The 22,418-nt window shown below is 32.3% G+C and overlaps 1 protein-coding gene across 3 annotated transcripts in view; it reads right to left on the bottom strand.

The window, feature by feature from the left end:
- Positions 1-22,418, bottom strand: part of LOC132700930 (uncharacterized) — a 148,106-nt gene that overhangs the window by 46,934 nt on the left and 78,754 nt on the right. For all 3 annotated transcript variants that reach the window (XR_009618700.1, XM_060668526.1, XM_060668527.1), the window contains exons 2-4: positions 8,985-9,318; positions 8,742-8,924; positions 8,484-8,683 (exon numbers count right to left, since the gene is read on the bottom strand). Coding sequence is in view for 2 of the 3 variants with exons in the window: in XM_060668526.1 (XP_060524509.1) it covers positions 8,484-8,683; positions 8,742-8,924; positions 8,985-9,256 (655 nt within the window). In the remaining variant the exon portion in view is untranslated. The remainder of the gene's footprint in view (positions 1-8,483; positions 8,684-8,741; positions 8,925-8,984; positions 9,319-22,418) is intronic.

The following is a 22,418-nucleotide window of genomic DNA, read 5'->3' as shown; positions in this document are numbered from 1 at the left end:
TCAAGTGGATCAAAGTTATTTCATATAATTACATTCAAGTGCTTCAGCTTTCTCACTGACGTATACAATATCAATGTTAGGTTTAAGGATATTTTATTCTTCCAGATCTCTCAACTCGAAATTTTACCGTCAATGAGCTTAAAATATTGAAAACTAAAAATATATTCAAGAAAAAACACATTTTTCCAGGTATTACTTTATGGTGGTTACATTTTTTTTTGTTAATGCCTTTTCATATTTTCTTTATAATAACAGTGTAAATTGTATAAATTGTGTATATATTGTATTTCTGTTGTATGTCGGATTTTATTTGTACTGTAACAATCAGCATATTGAACTACGCGTACATGATTATTCCCTTCATATTATATATCTAACTAAACTAACATATTACCAAATGTTTTTATAAACAGAAGTCCTTATCTCCGGTACATAGTATGTCTGTTTTCGTTCGGAGACGCTTTTAAAATTTAATTCAACTCAATTAATTCAGACAGAAATGGCAAAGCAGGTAAGACTAAGTGAACGTTAACCTTGGAAAAACGTTAACAAGTTAACACGTTTTTCCAACTTGTGCACACGTTTGTCCAACTCGTTGACCACATCCACATGGCTTTCAACTTTTTGACGAAACGTATACATATTTTTCCAATTTTTTTGACTAAACGTTCATACGTTTTTCCAACTTTTGGTTGAAATTACAAACGTTTTCCCAACTCGCTTGCCAATCTCCAGGCGTTTTTCAACTTCTTTACAAAACGTATACATATCTTCCCAATTTGTTGACTAAACGTTCATACGCTTTGCAAACACACGTTTTCCCAACTTACTGGCCAACGTTCAGACGTTTTTCGACATCTTAACAAAACGTATACATATTTTCTCAATTTTTTGACTTAACGTTTATATGTTATGCAAACCTCTCGTTGAACGTACACCATTTTCCTATCTCGCTGGCCAACGTTCAGGCGTTTTTCAACTTCTTAACAAAACGTATACATATTTTCCCAATTTGTTGACTAAACGTTTATACGTTTTGCCAACTTCTGGTTGAACGTACACACGTTTTCTCAACTCGCTGACTAAGGTTCAGACGTTTTTCGACTTCTTAACAAAACGTATATATATTTTCCCAATTTGTTGACTAAACGTTCATAAGTTTTGTCATCTTCTGGTTGAACGTACACACGTTTTTCCAACTTGCTGGCCAACGTTCAGGCGTTTTTCAACTTCATAGCAAAACGTATACAAGTTATTTTGGTCAAACATTAACACGCTTTTCCAACTTTTCCCAACTCGTTCACCGAATATGTAATGACGTCTTTCTAATGGCGCACAATACAGAAAGTTACGGTTTGGGGTTTTATTCACGTAATACAAATTGACAACGCCCCATCAATTTCCGAACGACGCAAAGTTGCCTTTTACGGTGCAGTAAGCGTTTCGCTGCCAAATTTGTCGTTTGTCCGTGAAGGCTCAAATATTGGCCGTTGGAGCTTTTATTGCGCATAAATATGGCAGTTCGCCTCGCGATTTTCTCATTACCCCTATAGAATACAGCAGAGGCCTTAAATTTTCGTTACACACAAAAGCGGCCGTTTCAATTTGCTCTCCCCGTCGTAATCGTCTTTAATCGAAATACGCGGTAATAAGTGTTTACGGGTAAAAGATTAACTCGAACAGATTAATTTTTTGATAAATGTCTTGCTGAGCAATCGTTTTGTAAATATATGAGGAAATAATCTGATACAAAATGATCAACGAACGATTTTGACGATTGTGTTTATTATTGACAAATTTTAATTTCACAACCCTTTGTAAATGTTGATATTGCTTCGTTTATATGTTTTGTTTTCATGGTTTTATATAATTTTTTTCTTTTTCCTCTTCCAACAGTATATCTTTCATAAATGTTTTTAACATATCAAGAGGGCTGCGGAAAATAAATTTTATACAAAATTATTACGAAATTATTTTATACTTAAAAAAATGACAATTTTAAAAAATAATGAAAAAAAAAAGCATAAAGAATAATATATGGCATGTATATTTTTTCTTTTCACTGACTACTTAAAAATGACTTAAAAAAATTAGGGATTTTAGGATTAAAATTATTAAATAGTAAATGTTTTACTAGAATTCTTTTTAAACTAAAACACCAAAAAAGTACGGGCCCGCTTAAATGCCTCCAAAACTTTCAAAATTGGAACGATAAAATTCCAATTGAACATGGAGAATTCTAAAGTGCTCACGATAATGTTGTCAAATTGTCCATTTTCACGTCAGACATAATTTTGTTATTTTAAATGGAATGCCGGATTTATTTTTGTTGCAGTTAATTTGCAGTTAACGCCTTGAAATGTAAAAATTTTGTTTCTATTAATTACTGAGTCATGGCAAACATGATTTTCGGTAAAAAGTACTGAAGCGCTCAAAAAACTGCCAAATCTGGAATGACAATCGATACAATTCCAAAGTTCCCAAATTCTGAAATGTTAAGATTTTTTTTATCAACAAATTAACTTTGACAACACTGCTGTTAGCATTTTTGGGTTATGCATGTTCAACAGCCCCCGGTATTGAATTTCATCGTTCCATATTTGCTAGTTTTCGGTACTTTTTACTAAAGAAACGGTTTTGTCGTAGCTGAATAATTAAAAGAAATAAAATTGTGATATTAAGAGACCATACTGAATTCGTCATGCGCCATTCATTGAAACAAGAATAAATAGCGCATTCCATTTCAAATAAAAAATTATGACATGCAACGTAAATGTGGTAAATCTGACAACATTGCTTTTAACATTTTTACTTTAACAATTTTTTGGTCCGGCTTTGGCAGTTTTGGAGCAAAACAGCAAACTATCAAACTAGATTAAGCTAGATATAGTTAGTATATTTGTAGAATCGCCAACTAGAGCAATTCTGATATTACGTATTACTAGTGTTGGGGTTGGTCAATTGACAATTTTTCAATTGACTAGTTAAATGTGATCCATTTTTTTTTTAATAACATCTTGTCTCTAAAATTGCTGACAATTGTTATCTGTAATTAGTTATTCATAATATGTATTTTATAATAAATCATTATGCTTTTGTTATGTCCAATTTACCTATACACTCTCTGAGGAATACCCGAGTACGATACTAAGGGATTCGGGGATCCCCAATTAAAATATCGCCACCATTTCGTTCTCAGAACGACTAGACGGTGACGTAACGCACAAATAGATATAAATTTCATTGTATTTTTAAAATTGTTTCGGTCAATTGACACAAAAAAGTTTGACAGATCAATTCTACAACCCTACGTATTACGCTCTTGATTGGTGCAATTTTATTATACGTTCTTGCCAAGAAACAGACTATATCGCCAATTTTAGACAGTGCTTTTATGGTAAATTATAAATTAATTATTTAGAGTAACGCTGTGCCTGTGTTGACAAATGATAGAGTCAAATCTCATTAATGAAGCAAATATATGTAAAGCTTGCACGCCAGTGGTCTCCGAACAAATACCATACGGCTGAAATGATCAAAACTCCGGTCGCGATCAAACAATCCGGGCTTTGGCGGGTTGAAAATTGTCATGCCGTCGCCGAACCGTAATGATTTAATTAACTAAATTTAATTAATAGGAATTGGATCATTGAGTTTGTGTTGGTGGTCGTGCAAATATAACACTCCACACGTCGTCGAATACTTTCGCGTCTCGTTTTGCGTTTCGTCCGAAAAGCGTTTACCCCGTCGCATCGTCGTCACGTTAACTACCTTAACTATCCGTTTGAACTTTGGAACATCCCTTCTGAATTCTGTTTCGTGTGCTCGATTTCCTAGATTAAAGCTGTCGAAACTACACTCAAAATTTGATGGTATCAGTTTTTCTTTTAATTTTTAATCTGATTTCAGTTATTTTTATTTTACATCGTTGAAAAGATAATCTCAACCAAGTTTTAATAATATAAAATCAAGAAGGAACTTTTTTCTTAAGATTTAACACAATGTGCCGACTGATGGACAAAAAAATTTTGTTTCTCTCTTAATTATCGTCGTCTTTCCTTGATGTTGGTGCACGTAATAAAATTAAATTTTGTTTCCAATAATTGAGTTGCATATCAATACTTTCACTAGTATTCTGACATTTCGCTTACTCACTTGTGATTCCAACTGGTAAAAGTTAATTAATAATAATAATAATAATGACAATCTCAGTTGTCTAACAGACGCAACCAACAAGCAGAATTAAAAAACAGTAAGAATTGTTACTAATATTTTAAACAGCAACAAACAACAAACTTTAATGTCTTTCTCATTAATTCATTAATTAATAATTTCAAAAAACGGTGACATTTATTAATAATGTTATTATTTTATTGTTAAATTAATATTTGTGATCTTCCTAGAGTTTAATTTGACCTACAATTTGATTTTGATTCTTAAGCCATTTTTAAATTAGATTGGAGAAATCAATAAAACAAAAATTTATTTATACAAATTCGTCAACTTAAGAGAAAGTTAAAAGCTATTTTCAAATATGCTACATAAGAACATTGTACATATATTGAAAACAAATAAACATAAAAAAAAAACATAAAATTTTGTTTTGAATCCTATATAATTTCTAGTTATATACTGTCTTCAATTGTATCGTCCATTCTTAACCGGTGCTAATAAAACCAGAATACAAAATTGTGGTTTCAGAAAGTTCTATCGTGTATCAGAAATAATATTTGAGTAGAAATGGCTCGAAACCAATCTTAATTTTTATTAGCAATTTTTCTATTTAAAGTTATGAAATATTCGATACCGCTGTACTTGAAGGATCGTTTAGTGTCTGCACACTTCTTCTAAACTTAAACGCTGTTTCAGCTATAAACTAGGTCCAAATGAAAAAAAAACTTATATTCATATTCTGAATAATAGAGATCACATGTTTTTAAAAAATATATGGAAAACTGCCTGTTGAAAAACACAAACACAAAATTGATGATATTATTAGAATTCTTTTAAAAACTTTTTAAACTTTTTTCCATCTATTATTTTTATGAAAATAAAGCTTTTCTTTAGGTAATGATCAAATATAAAATATTTTCTTAAAATGCGCGGTGTTGCCACTTTTCGAAAAATGATATTTTTGTTATTTTTCCCCTGTATATTATTCGATTTTCGAATAGCCACTTTAATAGCAATTTCAATTATATAACTTAGTACGGGTCTTACCGTTTTGGCTGAATTGGCAATTATTTTCCAATAATACATAAAATCTTTTACATTCATAATTTAAGAATCTTGTAAATAAGGCCCTTAAATGGAAAAAAAAACTTAAAAAATATTCATATTCTTAATAATATAGACCACATGTCTTTAAAAAATATATAGAAACCTGCCCTTGGAAGACACAAACACAAAATTGATGATATTATGAATTTTGACCTTTTTGACATAGTCATCGCAGTAGCTTTGAAGATATTGTGATATTACTGAGTTTTTGACAAGCATCAGCGTATATAATATTTATAATAAACATTTTGAATCCGATTGTTCTAGTATTCAGGAAAAAATTAGGTTCATTTGTTGCAATTACGAAATTATTTGTCCTAAGTAAATTATTATTCTATAGTAAAGACTATTACCATTATAGCCTGTTGCTTTATTATTGTTTATTAATATTAAGCGACTGAGATCAAGATCTTAAGCTAGATTTTGCCTTTGGAGATATAAGTATGTTAGTATATCAGTTTTTATTAGTATTAAGTAATTTTGTCAAGAGTTGCTTAAAAAGTTGTTCAAAAAACGTTTTTTTTTTAAATTAATTTATTTTTGGGTAGCATTTTTTTTAATTTGCAGAACCAGTTTCATAAAACTCGAGCCCAAATAGCATTTGTTCCATTAAGAAATCTTGTTTGGCCCGCCGTCCTGTACTCTTAAAAAAATTATAAACCGCAGAAAATGGTTATTTATTAATATAAAAAAACTGGTGATTTTAACGATAACGTAATAACGTATAATGTGTACCTGTAGTAAACATGCGAGTTCTGATACTTTGGTTATTCTATATCATTCATTAACCATCGTTCAGTAGTAAATAATTAACTGAAACTTCGTCTCTATCGTTCATTAAAGAGTCTTCGCCAAGTATTTAATGAAGTGGTTGCGTGGGTCTGCCTTGATGACGAAACGTCTCTCTTAATTAAGTCTCACATGCATACGTCGAAGCCGCTAGCTTTTGGTCAATTAAATAGTTTGAAACTGACACCATAAACACTGTTTAGCCAATTCGGATACCACAAAGTAAACCAAACCCGAAATTTGAACCGAATAATACGTTCGCCGGCAGTGTTTGCGTAAGAAATTCGAAACCTGAGCGTCCTCAATTGCGAGCTTAATTTGCCACTTGTATTCGCCGAATTAAGGCCGTTCCCAGTTTCATCCACAGCTTACGTATCGCTGTTAATCGTATATCGCAACAAGGGTATCATTACACGCCTTGCTGGTATATCTGAATTAAACGATTAGAATTGAGTGGTTGAATGGTTATCATTTTTTTGCACTACAAGAGGCAATGGTTCTTCGAAAAAGAAAGAAGAGCAAAAATGAAGCTATAGAAATCAATCCTTTATGCAAGCTGAAGATTTAGGCAAGAAATTTGTTGTTAGGGATAGTCCTTTTAAAAACAAATTCAACAATATATATGAGTATGAGCCTGTGATGCACTGTTTCGAACTTTTTAGCGATTATCTTCAGAATTCGAGTTATGGTTAAACAAACCATCATTGCTGGGTTACTTATCAACTTTTTGAACATTTTCCCATCTCATATTTTTACGAAAATAATGCTTTTCTTTAGGCAAGGATCAAATTTAAAATATTTTATTAAAATACGCCGTAATGCCACGTTTCGCAAAATGATACTTTTCTCATTTTTCTTTATGAGACACCCTGTATATTGTTTGATTTTCGAATAGCCACTTTAGTAGCAATTTGAATTATATAACTTAGTACCGGTCTCTTGACTGACCGTTTTGGCTTAATTGACAACCATTTTCAAATAATACATACTTTTACATTCGTAATTCAAGAATCTTGTAAATAAGTGCCGTCGGCACCCTTTTCTCATCTTAGCCACCTGCCGTCGCATCATTCACACAGAACGATACCGTCGGCGTCCTTTATCGGCGACTCAACCCCGTGTTCCCATATTGTAAACACTATTAGTTTTATATTACTTTTAGAGGCCCACGCAAGGATAAAGTTAGGCTTGGATCATTCAGTTATTAAAAAGTATCAGCGTATTATAATGTTTTAAGCGTATTTTTTAGGACTTCACATATTTTCTATTTATTTTAATAAGTTGCATTTTTGTTGAGTCTATTTTGTATAATGTATACGAAGGAGGAAAAAGTTGACCTACTAAAATGTTACATCGCCAGTTGCTCTCAGACAATATGGAGCCCAAATCCACACCAGTAAAAAATTATAAAAAGCAGATTTTAACTTAAGATTCGGATTTTGCAGTATATATATATATATATATATATATATATATATATATATATATATATATATATATATATATATATATATATATATATATATATATATATAGGCCGATGAATCAACATTTACGTCTGCGGTGTTATAAACAAGCAGGGGCGAAAATCCGTGAAAGTATAGTGCGCAGTCTAGAGATCTAGAATTTTGGGGCCCATATTTGACCATCAAAATTTCACATCCTTAGGATAGTTAAACATAAGGAACGAAATTGCAGAGAGTGGATTGAATAAGTTCGAAACGGTATATATCGTTGAATTTGTTTTTGAAATGAACATCCAAAAATGGAATAAAATGTAGGGTGTTCTATTTAAAAAAAATGTAAGTGTATTTGACCACCCTGTATATAAAAAAGTGGCGATTTGAAAAAAAAGTCATTTTAATAGAAACAACTTTTGTATTTAATTTTTTTTTGTAACCCCCGTAGGTTTCGAGATAAGGTATAAGCTCCTCTTAAACGGGCCACCCTGTACGGGAAAGCATTTTCATCTTATCTAGTGTTGGAACACTTGTACTTCAGGAGTAGTCGCGCTTTGATTAAAATCTTTACTTGCGGAATACATAAGTTTAAAAATGCAGGACAGCCGAACCGAAAGTGACCGGCAAGCTGATTGAACAAAAGCAAAACCAACGAAACTGAACTTCTACTGCACTGAAGATTTGTTGAACGTCGCCTTCTCTTGTGGATACTAATTAGATGTGCCCTCGGTGCAGTGGTTGGTTAATATTCTAGTAAAATTTGGAAACAGATTGAGAATACTGCTTCTTGACAAAAGAGAATAAGAAAAATGAAGTTTGACTTCATATCTTAATTTTTTGTTCTTCATTTTTATTCCAAAAAAAAAAAAATACACGGTACTATCCTGTAAGACGAAAGCAACTCTCTTAATACTATAGTTTAATACATACTTACGTTTATCAAGTGTGCCTTACCTTCCTCGATATTCCAGGTTGTAGATTCGGATGGGGTTATGACCTGACGCGGAGTCCTGGTGCCGTCAGGAAGAAGACTATTTCGCGGACTGCGATTATGTTCAGTAATATTTAACCTAGAGCCATATTGACTAGATTCGGGCGTGAGACTATGCCTAGGCGTCCTGTTTTGGTCTGGGATAAGGCTGTTTCTTGGACTTCTGCAAGGCAATTGATTTTCGTCGTTTGGGATATATTGCGAGATTATGAACGTTATACCTGTTGTATTGGTCTGGAACTAAGCTGTTCCTGGGCGATAACGCTGAATCTGGAACTAGACTATTTCGGGGACTTCTTAAATCGTTTGGCACTAAGCTATGTCTGGGTGACCGTTGCGAGTCAGGAACGAGGCTGCCACGCGGGCTCAGAATTCCATCGGGCACCAACGAGTGACGTGGTGATCTGCGAAAGTAAAAATGCCATTACATTTAATTTGTCCACAATGGGGTTGACACCATTCACCTGTTACATACGATATCCTGATCATCTATACTTCCTCGTCGATCTTCACGGGTCTCCATCAGTGAAATGTCGGGTATGATGCTGTGTCTGGGGCTTCGATTTATTTCGGGAGCAATCAAGCTACGACCACCGTCGACCGGTGATACCGCGATGCTAGCCCTTCGACCCGGGCTAGTTGCCGCCGAACGCGTACCGGACGGGCGAGTTTGAGGTGAGGAAGCGGCACTCCTGGAAGCCCGCCTCCTCCTCGATGACGTACTACGATGAAGCATTTCGCGTTACGTAACTATGACTAGAGACGCCGCTGATATTCGTGAGGCATCGTTCAGGCGGTCTGCAACAAAGAATTTAGTCAAATGGTGCATTAAATACCGTGGTCCTCAGATAGAGAGGCTAGCCCAAATAACTTTCAATAGGCAACAGGCAAATTCAAAACTAACCAGCATTTTTAAAGATGAGCAATCTGAGCTCGATATTAATCTGAACCATATTTATAGAGGGTTCTTTCATATTCAATGATGATAAATTATTTTATTAATAAATAATTTCGTTGCCATATAAAGCTAGAGAACCTAAACAATGTTACAAGAGAAACTTTTTCTTCATCATCTTCAGTTGGGATACAAAGACCACCACCATTTTATAGGTGGTCTTCTAGATGGTCGAATTGTATATAGATTTTTCTCTTCTTTTCCCGGTTTCTTGCCAATCTTCCTTCACCTTGATTCTCACACGCTTCCCTTATTTCTTCACTTGTCTTCCTGTCAGACAAATTATATCCAGATATCATCCTTCACGTTGTTCTTAAAAGCTCTTTAGCTGTTGTGTTTTTCGATCACATGATCATATCTTACAGTATTACATATTCTAGCTTTACTCCTAGTGTTCATATGTTTATTCCGCCAAATTGTATCCCTTAGGCACCTTAAAATTAATGACATCACTTGTTTTGTTGTTTTTGTAAAGCGCTAATTTACATCTCCTCATTTCGCAAGGTACTGCTGATTTTGTTTTTTACGGATAATTCATTTCCTCTTTTGAAATAATCACTACGTCATTAGCATAGCATATTATTTTTATCTCTTTAATTTCCAGCTCATTGATCACTTTTATTATATCGAGTGAATGTTTCTTGGTTTTGGTAGGGTTGTGAGAACGTACCCTGCATTAGATCAATGAAACACATAAAAGGTCTCTTATCATTTATATGGCTTATTTAGCTGTTTGTTGGATTATAAATTGGCATCTATAGTACACCTGTTGCTTCGAACATTTTAGTAAATAGTCTTACCCAAAGTTGTCGAGCTGATAACTTGATAATTTTATTGGTAGATCGGTAAATCGGAATCAAAATGGTTTCTTACCATTCGAATGGTACACTTTCGACTACAAGTATTTTATTTTTTTAACACACTCCATATTTCATAATCTCGTTCGTCATTTGGTCAACGCCTGGAAATTTTCTGTTCGTTAGGTACTCTACCATTTTGGTTGCAGTTGAGCTATAACTTTTTCTGATGTAGTTATTGTGTTTTTAAATGTACACTGTGTCCCATTTTGGTCACGAATGAAGAGTGTTAGTGAAGATAGAGCCTTGCGTTTTCGCAAACCTTTGGCACTTTTTTGTGAAACGAAAATACAGGGTAATTTTAGAAATTTGAACTTTTGGTATCTCGGTTATGCTATGAAATGTTGTCGGAAAGGTGAAAACCGCATTCGATATACATTTTTACATAGAATTCAGTGGCACGGTCAATTTTTTTTTAAACGGTTTCGTCCATTTGAAAAAAAAGTATTTTTTAATTTTATAGGCCAGTTTGATTCCGCTTGGTATGAGCTTCTCAAAAATGTATATATTTTTTTTAATATAATATATATAATAATATTTAATAATTAATAACTTTTACATATTTATATGATTCGTGAAAATTTGAAAAAAATATTTTTGTGAGGACATACTGTTATACATTTTTGGAGAAGCCCATACCAAGCGGAATCAAATTTGCCTATATCCTATATCCTTGCCGACATTTCACAGCATTCTCGAGATAGAAGGGGTGACCCAAAACTTCAAATTTTCAAACTTACTCTGTATTTTAAAAAGTAGGCAAGTCATAAAAATTTTATTAACCTCATCCATTGTTTCACAAAAAGTACCTATCTTCTCTAACAACGGACGTACCCCTCAGTCGCTACAAAAATGTTGTTTCTCAGTAGATTCTTTTATCCATGTCAAGCAAAAATCATATTTTTATGGGTTCACCCAACTTTGCTGTGCCGCAATAAAATTTCTGGATAAGGATCGGAACATTATTTGATATTATTAAATGGCAAAATTACGAAGTTATGCTTCTCGTTAGTGTCGATGAGTGTCGTTGTTAATACGCAAACGAGTATTCATTCAATAACGGCTTTCGTGGAAGCGCTGCTGTTGATTAATTTGTTCCGATTTATGAAGCTTAGTGGCGAAAGAGCAATTAAACGCAGTCGAGAATTCAGACGTGCGCGTGTGGGGGCGTTGGGGTGGGGACTTGTGGGAGAATTTGTTGCGAAACAGGAAAACCAGACAGCTCGATTAGTGATCGACGTGCGAGTGCGCAAAGTAAAGGCGGGGGATTTAATAACAGTATTGTTTCACACTCAAAAGCTTTCTGATTAAATGAATCCGCCAGGCTTCTTTGCATGAGTTAATTTAATTGGATTTTGGAACCCGTCCAGTTACAACTCGTTACCGTTGCGGCAAATAATAACTATAACAATGACGTTAATTAACTGAATGGAAAAACTGTGCACTTATAGAAGCTTTAAATTAATTGAAAAGGCTAATTACCGTTAAGTTAAATTCTAATTTTACAGATTAATGAATATGGTTTGGAAAAATGCTTGGAAGATATATAATTTCCTGCAGGCATAAAGACAATAAGAATAGAAAAAGAAAACCAAGTTGTTAGCAAAACAACCTTCCATTTCATAGTTAAGTGTTGTACAATATAAAATTACAATTTTCGCAGGTCCCAAAGCAAAATGAGAAGTGTAGGAGACATTAGTCAAATTAACAAACAATATAAAACTTTAAAAGAAACTCACAGCCTAAAATGGGACCTTAAATAAGGTCCAACACCCTAAGCGTAATGGTTCAGAAAATATCATTCGTATAAGTTTTAAAAATTCATCATCTTAACACTGTGCGGGAGTCAATTAAAAACCTTAAAATCTATACTTCTCTTCTGAATTTCTGTATGTGAATGAAAAAAGAATTAGAACTAATTCTGATTTATTCAAGTTGTATCCGTAGTATAATCAATAAGAAGACAAAAATAGAAATGTGTGGAAACAAGTTTTGCACTCGAAACCGCCTTCCAATTACTACCGTTGTAATTGTTGGTAAAGTCCTGTCTTCTACGCCATAACAGCAATGGCCCAGAAGAAAATTTTAAATTTAAACAATTCTTCTTACACTTAGGTAACATAAATTTCGGAATCTTAATTTCTTAATTCGTAATAAGTAAATGGACCGAACCAATAGACAGCAAAGGCATAATTCTGATTTGTTTCAAGTATTACATTGTCAAGCAGAAGTCATAGTTCACTGTTGCTTTAGCATTCGTGAATTGAAAAAAAAGAAAAAAATTACTCCATAAGATTTCTGTTCTTTAAAAACTTATCTGGAAATCAAAACCCGTATTCCGGGAATCGGGGAATTGAATTGAAACATAATTATATGTTGGCAAAGTAGTGCCACCACTATATTTCATTATCATTCTTGTTTCTGAATTTACTATCAACTCTAATAAAATGAATGAAATGAAAGTGTTAGCGACAAACATAACGATCTGGTGATTTCGTGTATAATAGAAAACGGTCAAATATTAGCAACCGTACCCACTATTCTAAATGGCTGAATTAATTTTCTGTTTGAATAAGTAAATAGCTTTCCATAAATCCGGTATTAATAATATCGTACCAGTAAGCAAGTTGCTCGCGATCCTCCATTATTATTGCCATTTTTAGCTAGACATTGATTTAGTAGCAAAAATATAGTAACATAGACAAACAAAAACTAATTTGCATGTCATAAATCTTGCTGTTTTCCCCATTTCTATTGTTCATGACTACTAGAATAAATTTCTCCAGGGGGAACAAAAACTTCCTTATTTTTTCTAATAAAAAATGTCAATCACTCCCACCTTTAATTATTTTCGAGCAAAATTATCAATACTTTTGAAGCACTCGTGAAATAAGCAACCCAGTTCCGAGGGTGGTGTCATTAAATCAGTGAAAATCCGATTACGCGGACAGGATACGAACTTCCGACTTTTTCGACGACCTCTTACGCAGTTCGTTGCCACCGGAAGTTTGTTTATCGCTTCTGGTCGATATCGATTCGTCGCTCCTAAGCTAGCACACATGTGCCGTCTGATCCCATATGATGGAACCTTTGATGAATTTTCGATGACTGCTTCTGTAGGGTAAAATCTGCTCGCGCACCCCTTTGACTCGGGATGCTTATATACGTCACGTGCGTGGCACAAATTTCATTTTAGTCTTGCTTTGAGTAGCTTATTTGTAAAATATTGGATTTCGCTTGTAATCAGATGAAGACGATGACATTACATATACTTAAATATATCAAATGTAAATATATAAATATATACTTAATAATCAGTAGACGTTTTTCTATTTATTTAATTTCCTTATTTTCCAAACAAAAAAGTTGAGTTTGTAGAGGAATCTTCAATTCAATGTAAAAAAAGCGCTTTAACATGCCGACAGCTTTTTTGTAATGGTAGGGTTTATATATTGAACATTTATTTTTTGAAATAATTAAACATGCCTGTAAAAAAAAAGAAATAAAAAAAAGAAATGAATGACTTCTTCATTGATAATGAATTTGACATGGATTTTCTGACTTTGTGGCGCGATAACCTTGGAACGGTTTAACCTAGGCTATTCAAATTTCGCTGCTTTTTAACATTCCACAATCCGCAGTAGATTTTTTGTTTTTTTTTTATTTTCGATAGTTTTTTGCTCAATGTAAAAAAATTTCAAAATTGTCAATTTTAATAACAATAATAATATTCTTTATTAAGAATACACACAGAATACAATACTTAAATGTCAAAGGGTGAAGTTTTGCTGACTATGTCAGCTACTCAACATTAACCCAACACAATTAATACACCCTTTGACAATACAATTTATAACAAGAGAACGCGCAGTAAAGAGCAATTTTCTGTTGAGGCACAGTTAGCGTATTCTCCATAATATTTACATTGTGGGTTTCACAGCGAAAAACTAGCTTATCTTTGAAATAGGGAGGGCTAGAAGCCTTTAAGAACTTGTATATTAATATATAATATCCCCTGATGGAACTTGTTGAAATAAGTAAAATTTCCAAAACCTCATTGGCAATCTGAATTTTTTTCTCGAAAACCGTTTATCCTATCGAAAAATTTTATAAACGAGAAATTCGCAGACCTTGCTTTTGGTAGTATTTTAAAAATGTATGCTGAATGTATCTAGAAAACTTTTGTTTTCGTTTGTTATAGATGGGGATCAAAATGATCCGTGCTGATCACTGCTGTTTTGCGAAAATGTACCCAAAAACTAATGGTCGTAGAAAAAGTATAGTATGCAACGCGTTCTATAAACCTTTTAAATCACTAGTTTATTGAACACTCGTGAGTCAAATGCCGCTTAACGCACTTGTTGTATAATATCCTCTAAGACGTGACCAAACATTATAATTTAGTTTTATTATCTATTGTGAATATTTTCGGGTAAATATGATAAAGCAATTAGGAATTTCCGGAAATATGGTGGGTAAAGTCTTGGTGCAATAGGATTCATGTAGATTTTGAAGAAATTCTGGGTTTAGTCTTAGAACAAAGAACATCTCTACCAGATGAAAATAAATGTAATGAAAGGTTTTTCACATTATTATTAATAAATGCTAATTTTGCAAAAATAAACAGTTAGAATTTAGTCACAATGTAGACTCTTGATAAATACTAAACAAAAATTGGAACATTAAAAAAAGCGGAAAACCATGGCAGTCGATCGCATATAGGCACGAAAGCGGGCTACGAGCTACCTAATTTACTTTTTCGAGAGTCGGACATGTCGTATGCATGTAAATTACAAAACCAACATCGTTTTATTCCGCAATTCCCGATTCGGCGTAAATCATTACTGCAAACACCACGGTCGTCCGAAAACAATTTGCATACGAAATGCGAAATGCGTCCCACAAGCGCCGGTGCCAATGCTACTAACCAAATAAAATATCGTAGGCCACAAAATAAAATTACGCACGCGCCGTGCAGCGCGAATACTGTGGTCGGACGCGGCACCGAAAGTGCAAACACGCTAAAAAATGTTAATTATTAAAACACTCCCGACTATGGCTTAATTGTGATAAACGCAAAACAGCGAAATCCGCACATTTTGTACGTAGTAGTTTAGGGGGCGCATTAGCAAAAAAAAATCTGCGTTTTACGTTGCATAAATTGATGAAAAGCGTTAATTTAATTAAAACGAACTGATAAATAGAATGAGATGAAACTGTTAAATAAACTCCCGGCTTTGCTGGTTAAAATGGACATTCATAATTCAAAAAGTAAATATCACAAAGCCAAAACGAAAAATGGATTTCAGTTTAATTGAGAGGTTCACTGATTAAAAGCAATTATTTTTGCAAATGACAGTCAATTTTTTCAGACCCCGCAGTTTTATTTTTAGCCTAACGGTAGTCCTCCCCAGTTTTACGTTGATATGGAGTAGAAATTATCAAAAATGTGAAATTAATGCCTATTAATCGTAGAAATTTTCGAAAATATATGAAAAATTTATTAAAAATCTCCCGAATTTGTTTAATCCTTTTTATACTTAGCAAAATGCAAAAAAAAGTATATTAAAACTATCATTTCGTTAACAAAATGAAGGATCTTCTTGATGGCCGCATATTCTAAAAATTATAAGCCATTTTAGGTACGACTTTTGGCATGGAGTGAGTACTGAATGAAAGAAGGAATTTTTACTTCTTGGTAAGCTAGTCCTCTCTCTTTCCCTTAGATCTAACTATTACGCGACGTCACAATAAGAGAATTAAGAGAAGATAATATCAGCTTAAGGTAAAGTTTAAAACCTTCCTATGTACCTCCGTATGATCGCTGAGGTAAGTAATACGGTACAAGTCAGAGTCGATCCCGAGTAATAAATTTAGAAAACTTCACTGTATTATCCGAGGTAGTAAATAGATATCATCGCTGATCGCTCCCTCTCATTCTCAAAGTACGAATTCAGCCTAAGACCATGTGGCCTAGAAAGCTCAGATATTACCCTTAACTCTCAGCGCCACGAATTTCGATGAGAAGAAAATAGAAAAGCTTATACATCAAGTTTGGTAATTGCCATTTTAGTCACGAGTTTAATTTTGGCATTAGAGCAATAAAAGTTTATCAAGTTGTTGGATACTATACTTTTTCTATTAGTTACTGGGACAAACGTCACATGGCTAAGATCTACCGAAAACATTCGATCGCTTCTAAATCCGTGACTAAAATACCGGAAATATCAAAAGTAGCTCGCGGCCGTAGAGAACGAAGCTAATGTCTTATAATGATACTTTCCGCGCACGCATAATTGAGTATTTTGAAGTAGGGAATCAAAAAATAGACGAGACTTCACAATTTTATGTAGTTACCCGTGTAATTTGAATTTAATAATATGTTGCGAAAAATAAAAATCAGTTACTTTGTAACTTCGACCCTTCTATAACTGCAAATGTCAAAAATGTGTAGATTTTTACGTACTACACGCCAAAATGGGTCAGAAAATAAAAGATTCCTGAATGCTTGGTTAATTTTGTGAACTAAATACAACTGACAATCATCCTAAGTTAATTTAAACCTTTCCATTTTTAAAGTTTAATAATAAAGTCGTTTCATGCGAAAATATCTGTAATATCTGTTTAAACAACAGATCGAATACATAATTTGACAAAGTTGGTCTTGTATAAACATCGGCATGCAATAATATACGATCGGAGTTAATTACAAGTGTGTTTTTATCCCCTTCAACCCTAGCTAGCGACATTCAAATTCAATTCAAAGTACGCGAAGTCAAAGTTGAAAAGTTTCCCTTCAGGTACCCCGGTAGGAGTGGCGGCATTCTGGACGCCCTCTAGAGCAGTCTGGGCACAACGGGCCCATCTGGTGGCCTAAGTGCTTGGACGCCCGCGAGGGCGCCCCCCTTTAATACCAATACCAATACCAGGTACCCAGGTACCTACTAATGTCTCAGACAAATGATGTCATTTAAGTGACGTCTTTTTTACGCCAACTTTAAGTCGATTTTGGTGCATACTGCCGAAAAATTAGACGATTTTTAAATTGATTTCTTTTTGCACATAGGTAATGAATAAAGATGAGTCTTTCTTTAAAAAAATAATAAAGGAGGACTAATATACAGCGTCTTCCCTTTGATTTGTTCACGAAAATTAATATTTTTCATTTTGACTTACCCTGTATAAACAATTCGAACTAACTTCAAGACAAGTTTACTATAAATTACCGTACCACTGTTTACAATTGTTGGCATAATAAAATTGCACATGTCCGATACGGCGTCAAATATAAACACAGGGCATTTTTAACGAAAAAATGACCATAAATCGGAAGACACTCAGTATACACTATAACAACCTTAGATTGAGTTATTGAGTATAAAAGGAAATATTAATATTAATACCATTTGTTTTCCATTTAAAAATATAAGTTTGATTTCCCACATATTTGTAAATAACCCTGTATATTTAAAAATAATTTTAAATTGTTTCTTTTAGTCTCGTCTTGTATTTAACATTTTTCTCTAAAACAAATAAGAAACACATTATTTAGATATCCTCTAGATATATTCTTCTCCATAATATCTTTAAATAGAAGGATTTGATAATAGTTTCAATTAATTATTAAGTTTAAGTTAAATGAAATAATTTTAAGACATCCTCTTTTAATGTCAATTTGACGTGTTTTTTAGACTACTGACGAGTAGCGACCACTTATGACGAGCCTTGTACAGTTCCAGATTTTAGAATATATTCCAGGGAGTTTCAAATTAGGAAACCAATTTTCCTACATTTCTAAAATATAATATGAATATCTAGGGTGACCAATTTTCAAATGCATCGATCTGATATGTGGATGTCTGTCATATGTACCATGAAACATGTCAAACTGTCCCACACGAAAGATACAATGTTTACCGTTCCAGTAAAATCTGGTGGACAATTCGATATTTTCAGCTGGGATAGAGAGCAATTTATTTTTTAGAGATTTCCGATTTTATTGGAAACGTTCCGGTTGGCGTTACATTCACACCAAACCAAGCGTGCAATGGTGGCCAGACAATTCCACCAGCCACCCAATTATATCATGCCAGAACCTAATCTGTCGTCCCACGCCCTTTTACAATGCAATCAGCGTAAGAAACAGCAGCACACTGACCCGTTGCAAATCAAAGGAACCGTGCTTTGTTAAAAGTAATTTATTTCGGAACAATAGCAAAACAACAAATTTCAGAATCTCCCAAAAAATATTAAAGCAGAATGCAATTACACGAAGTTCAAGTTTAAAACAACAGGATCAAATACGAACATGAAAATAAAAGACTTAACCTAGAAATATGTACGTGTACAAGACACAGTCCTTAACATCTAATCGCAATAACAAAAGTATTGGACACTTTATTTGCATATAAATAATAACAAACATACGACTGAGGTTACGAAAAATATCAAATCACAAACAAAATCATATAGTTGGATTGTCAAAACTAAATCCATTTAACAATTGCTTTTTTTAAATTAACATTCCCGAATAGAAAGTTGGAGGGGAAATCAGACATTATGAACACACCTTGTGAACATACAGAGTAATTAAAAAACTAAATGCAAGTAACAAACAATAAGTATCATAATAATATTCATCAATAAACTGAAAAGCTAAATGTGTTAAGGTACCTGGTCATTCGAGAATATTTTTCTTAATTTTTGTTATCGATGGACCACCTGACTGTTTGTCATATAAGTAAGGGTGTAGTAGCTTAACGACAACTGACTCGCTTGACAGGGTTTCGGCTAGCTTCAAAAAACTGGCGGCAGATTAAATACGCCTACTTGACGCCAATTATTAGCACAGTGTTGCCACACACTAAGAGGGCTTACAAAACTTAACATTGCCTTCTGGCCTCTTGAACTTATGAATAAAATGCACTTCATATTAATTTCATTTCAGGTATAACTTGATTCCCTATTTTTAAAATATTCAATATTTTATTAATTATCTTTGTTTTTGTAATTTGATATAGGGTTTTTGGAGTTTACAGTTTTTTTTTTCGAGATTTTGATATACATGTAAGCTAACTTTTTATGACATGCTAACCAGCATTAGAGAAAAATTGAATATATGGGATCTTGACTATTTGATCAATCGGATTCATTAGTTATAATAGATGATGGTTCCTCAGATGACGAAGAACATTATGCCGTTTTATAAATTTAACTACTCTATAACGTGTTTATTGTGTAATTCCTAGTTTTTATTCTGTTTAAGTAAAATTGTTTCCTTTTTCTTAGAATCCTACCGAGACTCTTTTGGCATATCATTTTCAGTGTTTGGTGAATGGATAATAATTGGCAAATGGATAATAATTGACAAAATCCCAAATGCCATTAGCACTCCATAAAAAGGGAGGACTTTGCAACTATAAACCACGAAAATAGCTGAGCTGGTTCCTTTTCATACCTAATGGGGTTTTATTACTCCATTTTGTAATAGTCAATATATATTCTTTATTTCGAACATTTTGTTTTCCAAAATATGTTCAATTATTCTAAGGTATAACGTAATTCAAGCTGACCAACCGTACAAAATTTGCCATTACAAGTTCAGGGTTTTGCGACTACGTCCTGGAAAATCTACTCATCCTGGATTGTCCCGGATTTTTCATTATTGTTGTGTTTTATCTCCCATCAGTTGCCCGCTCTTAAGTCGTACTCCTGGTCAATAGCGAAATGTCCAATAATAATTAAAAACTTTTGGTAAGGAAATATTAGCACCAAAATGTCTCAAAATTTATAGGGAAATCAAGTGCAAAATAAAAGCTAGAATAGAAGAGTACTTCATTACTCTCATTTAAAAAAAATACTCTAGACAGGTGAATTAAATACAAATCGGAATTCCATAGAAACAACTATAGTTGACTTTTACGTGACAGCTGGCGAATACTTCTCACAATGAGAAACTCCATCTTCTCAAATGATGGATACATTTAAAACATACCACATTACTCATAATACATAATAATAATATATAATACATAATGAATGAATACATTTTAAAATATTAATAAATGAAAATGACCTATTTGACGAAATATCTTTAATAAATGAATTTGCAACCAATGAAAATTTTGAAGATGGCTTAGAGTTTTTGATAATTTTACAAAAAAGCAACTGGGATTTAAAAACATATCTTTGATAGTTGAGTTGGCACTTTGCCATCCGTGCTAATGCAGTGGAAGAAAGAGTGTTTTCAATTATAAACCCTCTTTTCAGTAGCGAAAATCGTCAACTTCATGTGAGCACGTTGAAATCAGCCATGACTAGAAGGCGCAACGGGAATTCAAGTTGTTTGGGGTTTTGCAAATTCCTTTTAAAAAATAATGTTGCTCTAAAAGTGGTGGTCAAAGTATTCTTTTAAACAATACGGGATTTTAGAACATCGTTAGGCATTGAAATTTAGTTCGTATATATTTTCAATATGTATAAGACAAAAGTTTTTTTTTTCTAATAAATTTTATATTTATAGATATGTATATGTATAGTGTTCGAAGTGTTTTCGGAGCGCGAGCATTGAAGATGCCAAGTGAGATTTTTGCGAAACGTCTGCAGGATTCTAGTCGGATGCATGATTCCAGTCGGAGTTCAACAAGCGAACGGATATATATATATATATATATATATAATATATATATATATATATATATATATATATATATATATATATATATATATATATATATATATATATATATATATATATATATATATATATATTCTCACGTATTGATTCACGGATGGAAAAATGTGATGACACATACTCCGGGATATCATCCGTTCGCTCGTTGAACTCCGACTGGAATCCTGCATCCGACTGGAATCCTGCAGACGTTTCGCCAAAATCTCACTTGGCATCTTCAATGCTCGCGCTCCGAAAACACTTCGAACTTGGCGAAACGTCTGCAGAATTCCAGTCGGATGCAGGATTTGCAGGATTCCAGTCGGATGCAGGATTCCAGTCGGAGTTCAACGAGCGAACGGATGATATCCCGGAGTATAGTGTCATCATATATATATATATATATATATATATATATATATATATATATATATATATATATATATATATATATATATATATATTATATATATATATATATATATATATATATATATATATATATATATATATATATATATATATATATATATATATATATATATATATATATATATATATATTTTTTTTTATAGGATGATTCTTAGGATTTGGTTTGGTTTTTGGCAATGATGTATGTTGTGGTACTTTTTCACAAACAGCGCTAATAATAGACATTTAAAAAAAAAATAATAAATTTGTGAGTATGACTAATATATGTCATTTATTTTTATAATATTTGTAATTTTTAAATTCGTATATGTCTACTGTTTAAGATATTCTGTGTTAGACGCTTTTTTTGTCCTTTGTTTTGCAGTTTTTGAGAAAGACCTGGGTTGCCGGTCGAAACGTCAATGACAATTACAGTGTTTTAAAATTATTTGTGAGTTTTGTTCACTGTGGACCAAATCCTAAGAATCATCCTATAAAAAATATACAAGGATCCAAGAAAAGCATATTTTTCAACTATATATATATATATATATATATATATATATATATATATATATATATATATATATATATATATATATATATATATATATATATATATATATATATATATATATATATATATATATATATATATATATATATATATATATATATATATATATATATATATATATATATATATATATATATATATATATATATATATATATATATATATATATATATATATATATACTATATATATATATATATATATATATATATATATATATATATATATATATATATATATATATATATATATATATATATATATATAATATATATATATATAGTATATTATATATATATATATATATATATATATATATATATATATATAAATATATATATATATATATATATATATATATATATATATATATATATAATTATTATATATATAAATATATATATATATATATATATATATATATAT

Source organism: Cylas formicarius, unplaced genomic scaffold, assembly GCF_029955315.1.
Source record: "Cylas formicarius isolate icCylForm1 unplaced genomic scaffold, icCylForm1.1 PGA_scaffold_4__25_contigs__length_36172078, whole genome shotgun sequence".
NCBI lineage: Eukaryota > Metazoa > Arthropoda > Insecta > Coleoptera > Brentidae > Cylas > Cylas formicarius.
This window is presented reverse-complemented; position numbering and strand designations above follow the sequence as displayed.